This window comes from Brachyhypopomus gauderio, unplaced genomic scaffold (assembly GCF_052324685.1).
Source record: "Brachyhypopomus gauderio isolate BG-103 unplaced genomic scaffold, BGAUD_0.2 sc44, whole genome shotgun sequence".
Taxonomy (NCBI): domain Eukaryota; kingdom Metazoa; phylum Chordata; class Actinopteri; order Gymnotiformes; family Hypopomidae; genus Brachyhypopomus; species Brachyhypopomus gauderio.
The window spans coordinates 690746-706105 of NW_027506870.1; the positions used below are offsets into that span (position 1 = coordinate 690746).

The 15360-nt window shown below is 39.8% G+C and overlaps 1 protein-coding gene across 3 annotated transcripts in view; it reads right to left on the reverse strand.

The window, feature by feature from the left end:
- Positions 1-2035: 2035 nt before the first annotated feature.
- LOC143486092 (adhesion G protein-coupled receptor E3-like) overlaps positions 2036-15360 on the reverse strand; it is a 31684-nt gene continuing 18359 nt past the window's right edge. For all 3 annotated transcript variants that reach the window (XM_076985913.1, XM_076985915.1, XM_076985912.1), the window contains 5 exons: positions 5738-5956; positions 4658-4890; positions 4497-4563; positions 3838-4110; positions 2036-2525 (listed from right to left, as the gene is read on the reverse strand). In XM_076985913.1, coding sequence (XP_076842028.1) covers positions 2427-2525; positions 3838-4110; positions 4497-4563; positions 4658-4890; positions 5738-5956 — 891 coding nt within the window. In that variant the 3' untranslated portion in view covers positions 2036-2426. The remainder of the gene's footprint in view (positions 2526-3837; positions 4111-4496; positions 4564-4657; positions 4891-5737; positions 5957-15360) is intronic.

Sequence of the window (15360 nt, forward strand, 5' to 3'; positions counted from 1 at the left end):
TGTTCTGTGTGTATGTTCCCCGTCGTGAGAATTTCACATACGTTTTGTTCTCACCGTCTGTTTGTCTAGGTATTCCTTTGTGTTTTGTGTTTCTTGATTCTTGTGCCCCAGTATCCATTGCTGCTTTTATGTTTACGGTCTGTTAGTTGTGTGTTGCATGTATTCTTGTTTTTTAGTGTACCCGTTTAGTTGATATTCTCTATTAGTTTGCATAGCTCCCTCTGTCTTTTGTGTCTTCTTTGTTTTCATTCATTAAATTCTCTGAAACTCTGCATTTGCGTCATGCCTGCCCGTCGCAAACGTTACATCCTGGTTCTCTCAATGCATATATATTTTGATCCTGATATGGATCCAATCCAATACACCAAAGATATTAGGGAGGAAAGCTGCAACCAAAAATATTGAGTATCCAACTGTGACTGATCAAATAAGAAAGTAATTGCTGCAAGTAAAATTTATGTTATGTGCCATCTTGTAAAATTCCCATTGATGCAAAGTGGTCTTCTGTGTATTGTTCTACATCAGGACGTCCAGCGTACTATTCCAGTTTAGATTAAATTGACTTTGTGGCTAGACAGTGAGGCATGAAAGAGTATCTTTTGGTTTGTCTAAGTAATGCTGGTTAAAAACGTCTCTGTTGCCAGTTGCTGGTAAAATCATTTGGTAAATTATTTGATAAAACAGATTGTCCAGCATGTTTTTCCTCCTTTTATGGCAACCTGTTATGGTTGGAACTAAAGCATTGCTTTTCCTGATAAGTGTACATGTGTGGCCTTCAAACTTGGCCAAACTGCCTCTGTAGCAGGGGTGGAAAGTAACTAATTACATTTACTCACATTACTGTAATCAAGTACTTTTTATGAGTAATTTGTAATTTTCTGAGTAGTTTTTGAAATATGTAATTTTTACTTTTACTTGAGTACATTTTGACCCAAGTAGTTTTACTTCACTACATTTGAACGCCCTCACATTACTGAGTAAAAAAATATTGATGGTGAAAAGTTAAATGCAGGCAGAAATTTAAACTTCGAGTCCCAGAACTGAAGGCCAATTGCGTGGCCTTGCCTTGTGCACGCCCTTTCCATTGTCTCATAATCAGGTCGTAATCTGGTGCACTTTTTTTTCCAAAAGGATGAGATTGTTCTATCTTTAAATCTTCTATCTATTAGGTTCTGTGGGATCCTGTGGACATTTTATTGTGAAAAGTGGAATCCTGTGGGCACTGTATTTTGAATAGTTGGATCCTGTGAGAATTTTAAATAGTGGAATCCTGTGCGCATTTTGTTTTATTTTGAGATGTGGGATCCTGTGGTCATTTTATTGTGAATAGTGGGATCCGGTGGGCACTGTATTTTGAATAGTTGGATCCTGTGAGCACTTACTTTTAAATTGTGGGATCCTGTGGGCATTTTATTGTGAGTAGTGGAATCCTGTTGCATTTTAGTTTGATTTGTGGCATCTTGTGGGCACTTAATTTTGTGTGCATTTTGTTTTTTGAATAATTTGTAATTTAAATTTCTTTATTCTTATCATAGTGTTGTCCGGTGGATAATAGGACTGAAAATTGTTTGCACTTTATGGTACAGGTTGTGACTGTCCTTGTGCTGTGAGGAAGTATGTTCCTGAGCCCAGCTGATCTTTTTGCAAGTGTGGATGTGCACTTAAATGCACTTTGAAATCAATTAAAACAACTTGTGCTGAATTTGGTCCATGATTCATCCATGCATTAAATAACTGAAAGTAACTAAGTAACTTTTACTCAAATTACATTTTAAATGAAGTAATTTTGTACTTTTACTCAAGTAAATTTTGAGATGGGTAATTTTACTTTTACTCTGAGTAGATTTTAGGCAAAGTAATGATACTTTTACTCAATTACAATTTTTCAGTACTCTTTCCACCTCAGCTCTGTAGGCAGCAGCCTCATGAATAGAAGGAAGCTTTTGAGTTTAACTTCATGGCCAAGCCAAGTCAACTGTCTTGGCTTTTGTGTTGAACTTCAATTAAAGAGGCGAGCTGCAGTGACAAACTTTATTACGTTGTTATGAACATCATTAGCATTGTTAAGAAATGCAGATTAGAAATGATCAGAATGTTTATAAAAAAGTGAATGGACATACAACATATACAACAAGTTCTGAGGATTGTTCAGACTTCTTTCAGCTGGCTGAATTCGGCAAGAAAAAAATCATAAGCATACATAAATGAATGAATTCATATAAATTAAAAATATAAATTAAAATATTAATTAAATAATAATGAAGTCATACAGTAGAATAATCATGCCACTTAACACCAACATCACATCATGCGTTATTTTCCCGTGTCTTACTGGTCTTGGAATTTAGGAAGACAGCAAGTGAAGTTGAGTCCTCACACTTCAGCTGCTGCTGTCAAGCTGACCATGTGACGTGATGTCTTTCACCTTAGTTTGTGTCTGCATGTGAGCTTCCCTTCTGATCATCGGTGGCAGGCTTGCAGCAGCAACAAAACAACTTCAGCCACTTCCTGTAATTCTGTCTGACCTGGAAGTAAATCAACTTTAAGCTGTACAGAAAAAGTAATTATAAAATATGATATATGTAAGTTATGACACTGCTGTAATAGTGTTGTGAAGCTCCTTTCACTGGAACTTAGGGGCCAAGACCAACTCCTGAAAAACAACCCCACACCACAACCCCCCCTCCACCAAACGTTACACTTTGCACAATGCAGTCAGACAAGTACCGTTCTCCTGGCAACCACCAAACCCAGACTCATCCATCTGATTTCCAGATGGAGAAGCGTGATTCATCAGAGAACACGCCTCCACTGCTCTAGAGTCCACCGCTTTACACCACTTAGATGGCTTAGATGCAGCTGTTTGACCATGGAAACCCATTCCATGAACCTCTCTGCACACTGTTCTTGAGCTAATCTGAAGGCCACATGAAGTTTGGATGTCTTTAGTGATTGACTCTGCAGAAAGTTGGCGAACTCTTCGCACTATGCGATTCAGCATCCACTGACCCCACTCTGTCAGTTTATGTGGCCTACCACTTCGTGGCAGAGTTGCTGTCATTCTCAAACACTTCCATTTTCTTATAATACAGCTGATAGTGGAATATTTAGGAGCGAGGGAATTTCACGACCGGAGTTGTTGCACAGGTGACATCCTATCACAGTTCTGTGTTCCTATCACAGTTCCACGGTGGAATTCACTGAGCTTCTGAGAGCGACCCATTTTTTCACAAATGTTTGTAAAGACAGTCTGCATGCCTAATTTATGTGCCTAATTTTCTACAACTGTGGCCATGGAAGTGATTGAAACACCTGCAAATGCATTTGGCAATATAGTGTATAGTATAGTGTATTTGTTGAGTTTTCCTGTTGAGATTTTGTAAATAAACATTTTTCTCTTTCTCCACAAAAGAACATCACTTGAAAATGCTTAGACCTAAAATGACCCACACAAACAGCTGATAAGAGAGAAAAATACTTCTGCCTGGAAAGGCTTTTTTTTATTACTTTAACAAATGTAAGAAATTTGCAGTATAAATAAACATCTGTGTCATATCCCTCATGTCCTTCCCCAACCTCTGCCCCCTGAAGGCTGAATGCATTTGTAACTTGAACAGCTTTGTTTGTTTGACACAAGATGGCTGCTATTGACCACATACAGGGGATGCTCAGTTTAACTATCAACTATAGTTTAACTTGCTTGTCTCTCCTGATTACTTCAATTTTTTGGAACTGATTAGTTTGTAAAGATAAATCTAGAAAACCACATAGACCATTAGGTGTAAAAAATTAATGGAACATTATTATTACTATTATGCAGAGCAGGTGTTTGCTGACCTCTTGGTTGAAGATACAGTGGACCAGGAAGATGAAGGTGCCCTGTTGAGAGTTGAGGACCAAGAAGAGGATCTCCACCACATTACTGTTTGTGAAGAACCCCAGGATCCAGGGGCAACCGAGGATGACAAACTGAGCCATACTTTTTAAAATTACACTCTTAATAAGTTTGTCATGAGTTCTTCTCTGATTCATCTGCAAGATCATAGGGTCCCTTTGCTTCAGAGTGTACATGATGATGATGACAATAATGATGTATAGGATCCCATTTGACTGCAAACAAACAAAATGCTGATAAACAAGTGGAACACTGCAGCACAGCCCTGAATCAAGACCATACAGATGGTACATAGTAGTCTGACTCAATGGTATCTTGAATTCTGGCCTATCCATACTATTTCCTAGGATGAATTCTGTGATCGGATACAAAGCACTTTGTAAGTCGCTCTGGATTAGAGCGTCTGCTAAATGCCGTAAATGTAAATGTACGTAACTCACATGACTTTAAATGTAGCCGTATGACAGAGACATTTCTGTCGCTTTACTAAGCCAGTTGACAAAACTAACATTTTCAGTGAAATCTAAAGAATGTATAAAGCACTTTGAGTTTATTTTTACAATGAACAGCATTTTAAAACATTTATTTTCAAAGCACTTACTGCAAGAACAAAGCAAACAGGGCCTAGAAAACTCCATAAGAAATTCTCATCTTTCTTGAGCCAGCATCTACATGTAGATAGGAAATGTGCATATGGTACAGGTTCTGTTTCCTGATGAACGCATTGAAACAAATTTCCACCCAGATTGATGAAACACTCACTGTTCACTGCCATATCCATCAGGAAACAGTCCAGCAGACACACCCACTATAACCAGCGAAATAACATATCCAATTATAATCAGCCATTTCCAGCTAAATGCCTCCTTCTGCTTTGGTCTGATCTTTGATAGGTTCTTCACAGCGATGAAGAGGAGCACAGCATCTATGAACATCCACACAAACGCAGAGAGAAAGAGGAACTGCAGAACACCTGCCAACAGCGCACACCCCAGCTAGAGAGAGAGAGAGAGAGAGAGAGAGAGAGAGAGAGAGAGAGAGAGAGAGAGATCGAAATGACCTAGTTACAGTAACAAAGTTAAAGCTATAACTATACATTACAAGACATCTGGTAAGCTGGCAACCAACAAATCAAACTTTAATCTTAATATCAATTTTGACAGAGTTAAAACTTGTAGAAATAAGCCACATCAAATCTGTGTTTCTTCCAGAATAGGCATGGAAAAATAATATTCAGTATTCCATAAACTTCTTGGTAGCGTGATGTAGGGATTAAGGAAGCAGGGGAGGTAGAAGGCAAAGTAAACATGAGCAAAAAGTGCTAAATGTATGCAAAAGTCCAAACGCTAAATAGCGACGTCTTGAACAGAGAAGCACTCCGCAACACCCTTCCTCCAAGCTCTCACTAGGCTGAAGTATTGCTCAGCACTGGAGGTAAGAAGCAGTGGGTTTAAGAAGGTGAACTGCACAATAAGAGAATAAACAACAGCTAGCGAGGGAGTGGCAGTAGGTAGATGATTGTGAGAGAGGGAGGAAGTTGGAATGAGTGTGTGTGGGTGTGTGTATGTGAAAGGGCATCTCTCTTATGGGCTGGGACTGGCCTACTGTGACAGGCAAAAGTAACTACTCACCAGAGAAATTACTTAAAAGCCACTTGTAAGGAAAAGGAAGAGGGTGTGAATGACCAGAAAGTGTAGTATTCTTCAGGATGTGGGATATTTTCTACAACTAGCACACCCTACTAGAGTGTCAGTATATACATATATTAAGAGGCTCATTCTGTTAAAGTACATGTGGATCATTTCACTCCACTAGTCAGACTATGTTGGAAATTTTACTCACCTGGTAAGACTTTATGCTGTTCTGGAAATGGTGTGTGAGCAGAAATGTCATGTGAGCCAGAAGCAGGCTTGTACACAGGTTGATCAAAGCTACACTGGTCACTGGTTGACTCCGATGGCAAAGGGCAAAGGTCAGTATATCCAAGGTGAGGAACACCAGTCCTACTGTTATGAACACTGTGTTCAGCAGCTCCAAGAGATCATTCATGTCTGATGCTTCCTAACGTGTCCAAAGATTTAGTGGTCAAACCAAATTCAGATTAAAAAATTATACCTCTTAAAAGAAGCTTTAAACACATGTATTATTATTGAGTAATATGTTTTAATCGTGGAGAAGATGCAATCAGCAAATTTGCTCTTGGATGGTGCAGGCTTGTACCATGTGGGTCTTAAACAATACTTAAAGTTTTAAAAGTTGCTATATTTGTTTTTATTAGCATGATTTCTGAATATATTTTCTTTCCTAATTGCACATGAAGACTTTTCTAAATAGATGAATTACTTGGAGGGGATTACATGTAGAGTAATTTCTTCTTTCACAGTACGTCTCTATGACTTCACTAAAACTACAACCTACTAAAATATTTTTCCTCTGAGATGACCTATTTTTTCAGCTAAAACAGTGCTAGATTAGTGATTGGTCCCATCTGGATAAAATCTCCAAACAGATGTTGCTTTACAGTGGAAAAAGATGTTTGACCATTATCATTTGTATTCAGTGTCCCAGTATAGAATCTACCCGAGAGCCTCACGAAATGTGAAAGTAAAACAAACAAATGCTTTAAAAAAGTAATTCAACTCTTTATTTGGTCTGTATGCTAAAGTAGGCTTATTAAAGGCTACAGGTCATAAACATCTGAGTTTGTAAAAAATTCAAATTCCGATTTTCATTTTTTTTTCCTTTTTGGCTATTTATTTGGCTTTTGTTGGAAAGTGTATTTATGATTCTGCCTCACTTTCCATTCTGGGATTTTTTCACTTTTCATTTGTCCACTACCTTTTCCCTGGTTGTTCCCTTTTGCTGCTTTTGATTTCAAGCTATGTCATCTGGCCTCTTAGTTCTGAAGTCAAGGTTCTAATTCTGTGGTCAAGGTTCCAGTTCTGGATCCTCTTCCTAGTCCCCATGGTGTTTCCCCCTATTGCAATTGGGTCCCATCTACCAAAACCCAGTGCTGGCTCACCTGTAACCAGCATAGTGATCCTGGGTCACTCCCACCTCTGGCAAGCCACCGCTCTACACTAGCTTGATCAGAGTTGCACATAACTTCAATGGGAAAAGTCATAAAACACATTTGTAAAACCATAATTTCCTCTTTAAAAATTAAGATAAACAATATCCAACAATTTTAGGATAAGCTTTAAAAGTACATGGAGAGAGGACTTCCAGTTGGACATGGAGTGTGTTGGCCACGTTTGCGTGTAGCTCCAGGCGGTCGTGACATATTTCCAGTGTTGCGAATAACGCTGTTAAAAATAACGGCGTTAGGTAACGGCGTCATTTTGTCAGTAACGGGATAATATAATTAATTACTTTTCCTGTCGTTACAATGCCGTTGACGTTACTGGTCATTAAAAGCGGTGCGTTACTATATATTGATATACTAACAGTAATGCGAGCGGACCGCTGCCCAGACTAATGAGGAGTAACAGATCTCGATAGGTCACAGTTCTCGGTGTAACACCTGTTTAACTTAACAAGTCAGTAAGAGATTGGCTAAGGCAGCGTTATGGTAGCCAATCAGAGCCAGTGTTTTTACACACGTGCCGAAGCACACCAGTGACACACAACATAAACGGAGAAGAGCCAGAAATGGCGAGTCAGGAGCAAGCTGAAGAAAAAATCGCATTTTCAAGGTGGCGATATAAACATTATTTAAGAAAATACTTGAAGTTCCTGAATGTCCACCAGACTGGGTATTTGATTTATTTAATTAAGAATAGAGGTTTAATTGTTAAGTTAACTTCTGTTGTGAACAAACCAGTTGTCTCAGGTTGAGATAATTTAATTTAATTTTATAGGTGTAAATGCACTTTATACAGTGTAACTGTTTTTTTACAAAGATTTGGGATTTTAAAGGACTGGTCTGTGGATGTGCAATAAATATCAAAAGTTAAACACCTTTCAGATCTACTCATTACAACTGACTGTGAAAACTGCTTTTTCAAAAAATCCTTATTCATTGGCATAACTTTTTTTTTACAGTAATGCAAATAGTTACTTTCCCTGGTAACGAGTTACTTTTATTATAGAGTAATTCAGTTACTAACTCAGTAACTTTTTTGAAAAAGTAGTGAGTAACTATAACTAATTACTTTTTTAAAGTAACGTTCCCAACACTGCATATTTCTTTAAGCCTAACTATACTTTTTTTCAAAACAGAATTTATTGACTGTCTAAAACCCAGTCATTCTGAGCGAAAATGTCTACTGTTCGAACCAGAAGGGGAAAGTCTCCGAAATGACCACTAACCCTGAAAGGACAGCTATAGCACAGACTCCGAGCAACTGAGCTTCGCTGCCTTCACAAATGCAATTACTACCCTCAAAGTAATATAATATTTATATAAAAATTGACGTAGTGGTGACAAATTTGAAGGCTGAAATTTCTGCTGTTGGTGAAGAAATGAGGACTAGCATCGCCTTGCTGCAAGCAGTCTCGGATAAACATGGCGCCCAGCTGGCAGAGCTGGAGAAGTCAGCCAGAATTATCGGCAATATCGTTTCAGAGCTGCACATCAAAGTCAACCAACTGACTGACTCAATCTCGAGTCTGCAAGATAAATGCGAGGACTTGGAATACAGGTCGTGGAGGAACAACAAACAACTGGTCAATATTCCAGAGGGTCTGGAAGGTAACCGGCCGACCGAGTTCATCTCCGAGCTGCTCAGAGTGTCAGAGCGGGGGATTTAGGAGATGAAATCCCCTGCGGATTTATAACGGTAGTGGGCTCAAAAGCCTTAATAAGCAATGAGTAAATTTTACAAGCGCAAGAATACAAAACTAATTCACTGAGAATATTCAGTGCAGATGACTGGATTTACTTACAATATACTTCACATTTGGTATGCTCTGATGTTATTTGTCAGTGTCACTCGACCCCGAGTGGTTGGCCACTCGTGCCTGTTAGAAGCTTATTATAACACAGGGTGCACTTAATAATAATAATAATCATTCTACCCAAAGACACTTACATTTAAGAGTAACAGAACAGACAGATGTAAAAAAGTACAGGCAACAGACAATAAAAATAAAGCTGTAAATGGGAAGAGGTCATGAAGTATGGTAAAATATTGGGAGCTGATGATGGAGTAAAATAAAGTAGACCAGTATACATGGAGTTGACAGTGTTGTAAGGGTTTGGAGTCAGGTATTGAAGGTAAGGGGAGTGGTATAGGCCAGTATAGATGGAGTTGACAGTGGTGTAAGGGTTTGGAGTCAGGTATTGAAGGTAAGGGGAGTGTTATAGGCCAGTATAAATGGAGTTGACAGTGGTGTAGGTGTTTAGAGTGAGGTATTGAAGGTAAGGGGAGTGTTATAGGCCAGTTCAAAGAGATATGTTTTTAAGTTTGTTTTGAAGGTGGAGAGAGAAGCAGAATGTTTAACTGGAGAAGGGAGGGAGGTCCAGAGTCAAGGTACCGTTCGAGAGAAAGCTCGGTGACCAAAACCTTGGAGATGGAATATAGGGGTGGTTAGTAGTGCAGCAGAGGAACACCTGAGAGAGCGAGATGGTTTGTAGGTAAGAAGATCAGATAGGTGTGAAACAGTAGCGAACTGTGACCTTTAAACCTGGGCCCGCTACCCCCCCCCCCCCCCCCCCCCCCGAATTATTTTTTTTTCCTTTCTTAATAAACTGCGATAAAGAAAAACTGAGACGACAGTACAGCTTTAAAAACGTAATAAACAATAATATCTGTACTAGATAACGTCTTAAGCAAAATAAGTTTCCAAACAAAATAAGGTTCACAGCTCCGTGGTTCTCGGAGGCGGAATATGTAAACAGAGGACGTCAAAGGGATGAATCGAAACTAGCTAGCGGTGGTGCTAACGACAGCTAGCGTCGCCACAGCGGGCGGAAATTATCATACAGTTAAGCCCGCCCACTAAGAGAGAAGATATGATTGGTCAATTTTGCTGTCATTTGAAACTGGTATTGCGCTGAATTATAACTGCCAGGCCCTCTGTAAACGAACAGAGGGCATCACAGTCCTGATAGGGGGAGACACAGGCTCACAGGCTTCCACTTAACCCCTCACCTTCCAACACAGATTGAATAGACACGGGTGAATATTTTATTTGCTTATATTTTTGTAATTGTTTAGATGTCGAATGTCAAACTGTAAGTAGATAAAATAAAATTGGATAATTATATATATAATGCTTAAGAATATTTTAGGGTCACGTGATGCTTTCTGTGTGAGCGGTCGGCTTTTAATCGTCCTCCCGTCTAGCAGTTAATTATATATCTTTTTGGCCCATCAAACCACTACTTTTGAAGACATCCCGATATAACATCATGTCGGGAACAGATGCTGCAACTTCCCAGCGACAAACAACGAGAAGCCGTCGTGCTGAACCAAAAACAACCGCTGCTAACTCAGGGGTTAATGTTGACGAACAGGAGGAAACCATGGCTAACGCTATTGCCCAAAGCGTGACAGCCAAGATTAGCGCTCTGATGGACATGAAATTCAATGAATTTCAGGTCAGTCTGAACACTCTAACAAGCCGCATAGAAGACAACAGTAAGAGACTGAGTGAGGCTGAGAACCGTGTCTCTGAAAATGAAGATCGGGCGAATGTCCTGGAATCCAAAATTGCCCTCTTAGAGAAAAAAGTGCGTGATTTGACTGCCCGCGCCGATGACATGGAAAACCGCAGTCGCAGAGAAAATATTCGGGTTATTGGACTGAAAGAGGGCACTGAGGGGAACCAGGTGGTGGACTTTTTTGAAAGTTGGCTTCCAAACATACTGGGGATACGTACCAAAAGCGGGATTATTAAGATTGACAGAGCACACAGGTCTCTTGGGGAACGCCGGCCAAAATTTAACAGACCGGTAATCATCAAACTTCACAGCTACAGGGACAAACAAAGAATTCTCGCAGCGGCAAGAGAGAAGGGCGATATAATCCATGACAACAACAAAATCCTGATTCGCCAGGACTTTTCTCAGTCGGTGAGGGAAGCAAGACGCGAGTTTAACGACATTTGCGTGGGCCTACTTAAGAAGAGGATACGGTTTCGGATGCAATACCCCGCCACGCTCTCCATCACAGTCCGCGGGAAAGAACACTCATTTAAATCATCACGGGAGGCCGAAGAGTTCATAAGTAGGTGTGATGTCCCGACAGAAGAAATTGAAGAAACGGTCTGACGCTTTTGGTGAGGTAGCCTGTAATTCTTATCGGAGTGTCTTCGTATAAGGACATTTAATTCTCAAAGATATTTAGGCGGTGCTGGTTGGCTGAATGTTTACATTTGCTTTGAGTAGGTTTGCCATATAATGGTTTGATTTTGTGCACTATAATAACTGTTTGGATGGGAGGGATGTGGAGGGTTTTTCTTGTTCTTATCCTTTATAGACAGGTCAGTTGGGAAATGCTTCCTGATGTTGGACTAGTCTTTCCAAGGATTGAAGGACTTCCGTTTTGCTTCACTTGTCCCATGTACTCTAAGTTTATTTTGGGGTTTGGGGAGGGGGAGGGTGGGTTGTTCATTAGGGGTGCATGGCTCAGCGTTTGGGGCTGGTGCCATACTGTCAGCTTTAAGTACTGTGTCTCTGTCTCTGTTTCTTTTTCTTGGTTTTCTTCTAGGTGCTTTACTTTTCTATTACTCCCTCTATTTTATTTTATTTTTTGTTTTTGGTGTCTCGCAGCAGTTATCTCATACTATATATATTCCGTTGTCATGTTATTGCATTTTCGATTCATATTAAGTTATGAGTGATGTTAAAATGATCACGCTCAATGTCAAGGGCATCAACAATGTTGTTAAACGTCAGAAGGTACTCTCCTTTTTTAAAAAAGAAAAATGTCAAGTAGCCTTTGTCCAAGAAACCCACCTCTCAGAGCTAGAACATTTAAAATTACGAAGGAGTTGGGTAGGTCAGGTATCCCACTCCTCATATAATTCCAAAAGTAGGGGGGTTGCTGTGCTCATACACCGTTCATTACCTTTCACTTTGGAAAAGAGCATATCTGACGAAGAGGGACGGTATGTGCTCTTGTCTGGCTATCTATATGGTGAACTTATTGTTCTAGGATGCATCTACGCTCCAAATAATTATGAAGCTGCTTTTCTCCCAAAACTACTTGCTGATTTGGCATCATTCTCCTCACCACATATGCTCATTGGTGGTGATTTAAATTGTGTACTCAACTCAGAACTAGACGTGTCTTCCCCGCGTCTTACCTCTAATTCAAAGAGTAATAGCCTGCGTGAATTTCTAAAAGATTTAGATATGCATGATGTATGGAGAGTACTTCACCCCCTTGATAGGGATTACACATTTTTTTCATCCCCTCATCAGGTTCATTCTAGAATTGATTATTTCTTCTCCTCAAGACAAGTTTTGGACAGAACAAAAGATTGCAAGATTGGTATTCAATCTTTATCAGACCACTCACCTGTAGTTATAGTTATCTCCCCACCCTACAGAGACCCCTCATGCTATCATTGGCGTCTGTCACCTGTCTTGCTTAACAATCAACGGTTTGTGGACTTCATTACTGAGCAATGTCAGTTCTTTTTTGCAGAAAATAAATCCCCCGAGGTTAGTCCTTCAACTTTATGGGAAGCCGCAAAGGCTACCATACGTGGGGCCATCATATCTTATACCTCAGCACAGAAAAAGGAGGCCTTAAAGAGACAACTAGAACTAGAAGAGGTTTTGACAGATATTGAAACTCAATTTAAGCGCACACCGAACAAACATTTGGCAAAACAATTAGAGGCAGCTCGCTCAGCACTTAATCAAATATTAACTCAAAAAGCCGAAGCCCATATATTTCTTGCTAAACATAGACTGTTTGAGTCAGGCAACAAGCCAGGCCGTTTACTTGCCCGGCTGGCTCGTGGACGGGTAGAACCTAACTTGATCTCCTCTCTCCTAGATAAACATGGAACTAGGCATTTCAAGTCTACTGAACTGAATAAATTGATGAAATCATTCTATGAGGAGCTCTATAGTTCAGATTGCACTGCCTCATTGGAAAATAGAAAAAAATTTCTTGACAAGATACATTTTCCATCTCTATCAGCGGATCATAAAAATATGTTATGTAGGCCTATCACTGAGGAGGAGGTAGCAGACACTATCAAAACACTCCAAAGTGGGAAAGCACCTGGTCCAGACGGCTTTGGCCCAGACTTTTATAAAACTTTTAGGAAGATACTAGTACGCCCCCTTACAGACATGTATGTTGACAGTCTTGAGAAGGGTTGTCTTCCTCCTACTCTAAGCCTAGCACACATCTCTGTTCTTCTGAAGAAGGGTAAACCCCACGATATATGTGGTTCTTACAGACCCATTAGCCTTATATCAGTAGATAGTAAACTACTTTCAAAGCTATTGGCAAAACGCCTTGAAAGCTTACTTCCAATCCTTATAAACCCAGACCAAACAGGTTTCATACAGGGACGCTATTCTACAAGCAATGTCAGAAGACTTTTAAATATTGTTCATTCTTCATTTTTAAATAAACAGAAAACATTAGCTATATCCTTAGATGCCGAAAAGGCGTACGACAGAGTTGAATGGCCTTATTTGTTTGACATTATGGAAAGGTTTGGCCTTGGTGGGAATTTCTTAAAGTGGACTCAAACTGTATATCAGGCACCTAGAGCTATCGTCATAACTAATGGTCGCCGCTCTGAACCCTTTCCAGTGGCTAGGGGTGTCCGTCAAGGGTGTCCTCTTAGCCCTCTTCTCTTTGCCCTGGCCATAGAACCACTTGCAGAGGTCATACGTTCACATACTGAAATAAAAGGAGTATATTTGGGAGACACAGAACACAAAATTGCCCTTTATGCAGACGACATTCTTTTGTTTGTTTCATCTCCAGCATTATCCATCCCTGCAATTATGCATACTTTTAGTGAGTTCAGTTCTGTGTCAGGGTATAAAATTAACTTTAATAAGTCTGAAGCTATGCCGCTAGGTTGCATAGCTAAATCTGATGTGCTAAATAATTTCCCTTTTAAATGGTCAAACTCTGGTTTCACATATCTGGGAATTAGAATCCCACCAACGCTGGTAGACCTCTGGAAGCTTAATTTTGTACCTATACTTAGGGCGGTCAAAAAAGACCTGGAACGCTGGCATAACCTTCCACTATCATTGTTTGGTCGAATTAGTCTCATCAAAATGAATGTACTCCCCCGGTTTCTTTATCCTTTGCAGATGCTCCCTCTATACCTTACAAAAAAAGCTAATGGGGATTTAGAGAGAGCAGTGTCCAAGTTCATCTGGCATGGAAAAAAACCTAGGTTACGTCGTAAGGTACTTCAACTTTCTATAGATATGGGGGGGTGTACATTACCTAATCTAATTTTTTATAACTGGGCCTGCCATGCTCGCCATCTGTGGTCCTGGTTACATGCCTTTATAGATGAGGTGCCTTGTGCTGATTCTTGGGCGTGCTATCCATTTTCCCCTTGGAGTCTGGTTATGTGTAATCCAAATAACATTAATCATGATGTTAAACACAACCCATTAATTTATAATAGCATTAAAGTTTGGTGTGATATTTCAAAATACTTTGGGACGCATGGTAAATCGTTACTGGTACCCATCACTCAAAATCCTGATTTTCCACCAGGTAACAACTCCTCGGTCTTCAGTTCATGGCGAGATAAACGAATCATTTTCCTTGATCATCTGTTTAAAGACAATAGTCTTATGTCTTTTCAGGAACTACAGGATGCCTTTGATATTCCTAAGTCCAATTTCTTTGGCTACTTACAATTAAGACATTTTATTTTTTCCTTGCCTGACTTCCCTCATACCACTTCTCCCTCTCGTAGTCCAGAAACATTCCTTCTAAACAGTAAAAATCTCAAACAGTTCATTTCGGGTTTTTATTCCCTATTGCTTTCCAGTGACACATATGAGCTACACAACATCTCTCAAAAATGGGAGGGTGATTTAGGGACCGAATTTATTGAGGATGACTGGCAGGAGGCCATTGGTGCCATTAGGTCAGTGGCTACCTCTAATAGATTAAGGGAAACTCAGTATAAAATATTGCATAGGCTATATATTACTCCGGTCATATTACACAAGATAGATCGCTCAATCTCTCCTCTCTGCATCAAGTGCAACGCTGAAAGAGGGACCTATTTTCACTATTTTTGGGATTGTAAGTATACATCAAGATTCTGGACCCAAGTGGCCAAAATAATTAGTGAAGTCATTGAAGTTGAGGTGAAGAAAGACCCCAGTGTCTTTCTGGTTGGGTTACCCTCTAGGGTATTACAGCTCCCAGCATCAAGATACACATTACTGGAGAAACTCCTCCTCTTTGCACGTAAATGCATATTAATTAACTGGACTAAAGAACGGCCACCCACAATCACACAGTGGTACAGAGAAATCTTTAATACTTTGCCACATGAAAGATTGA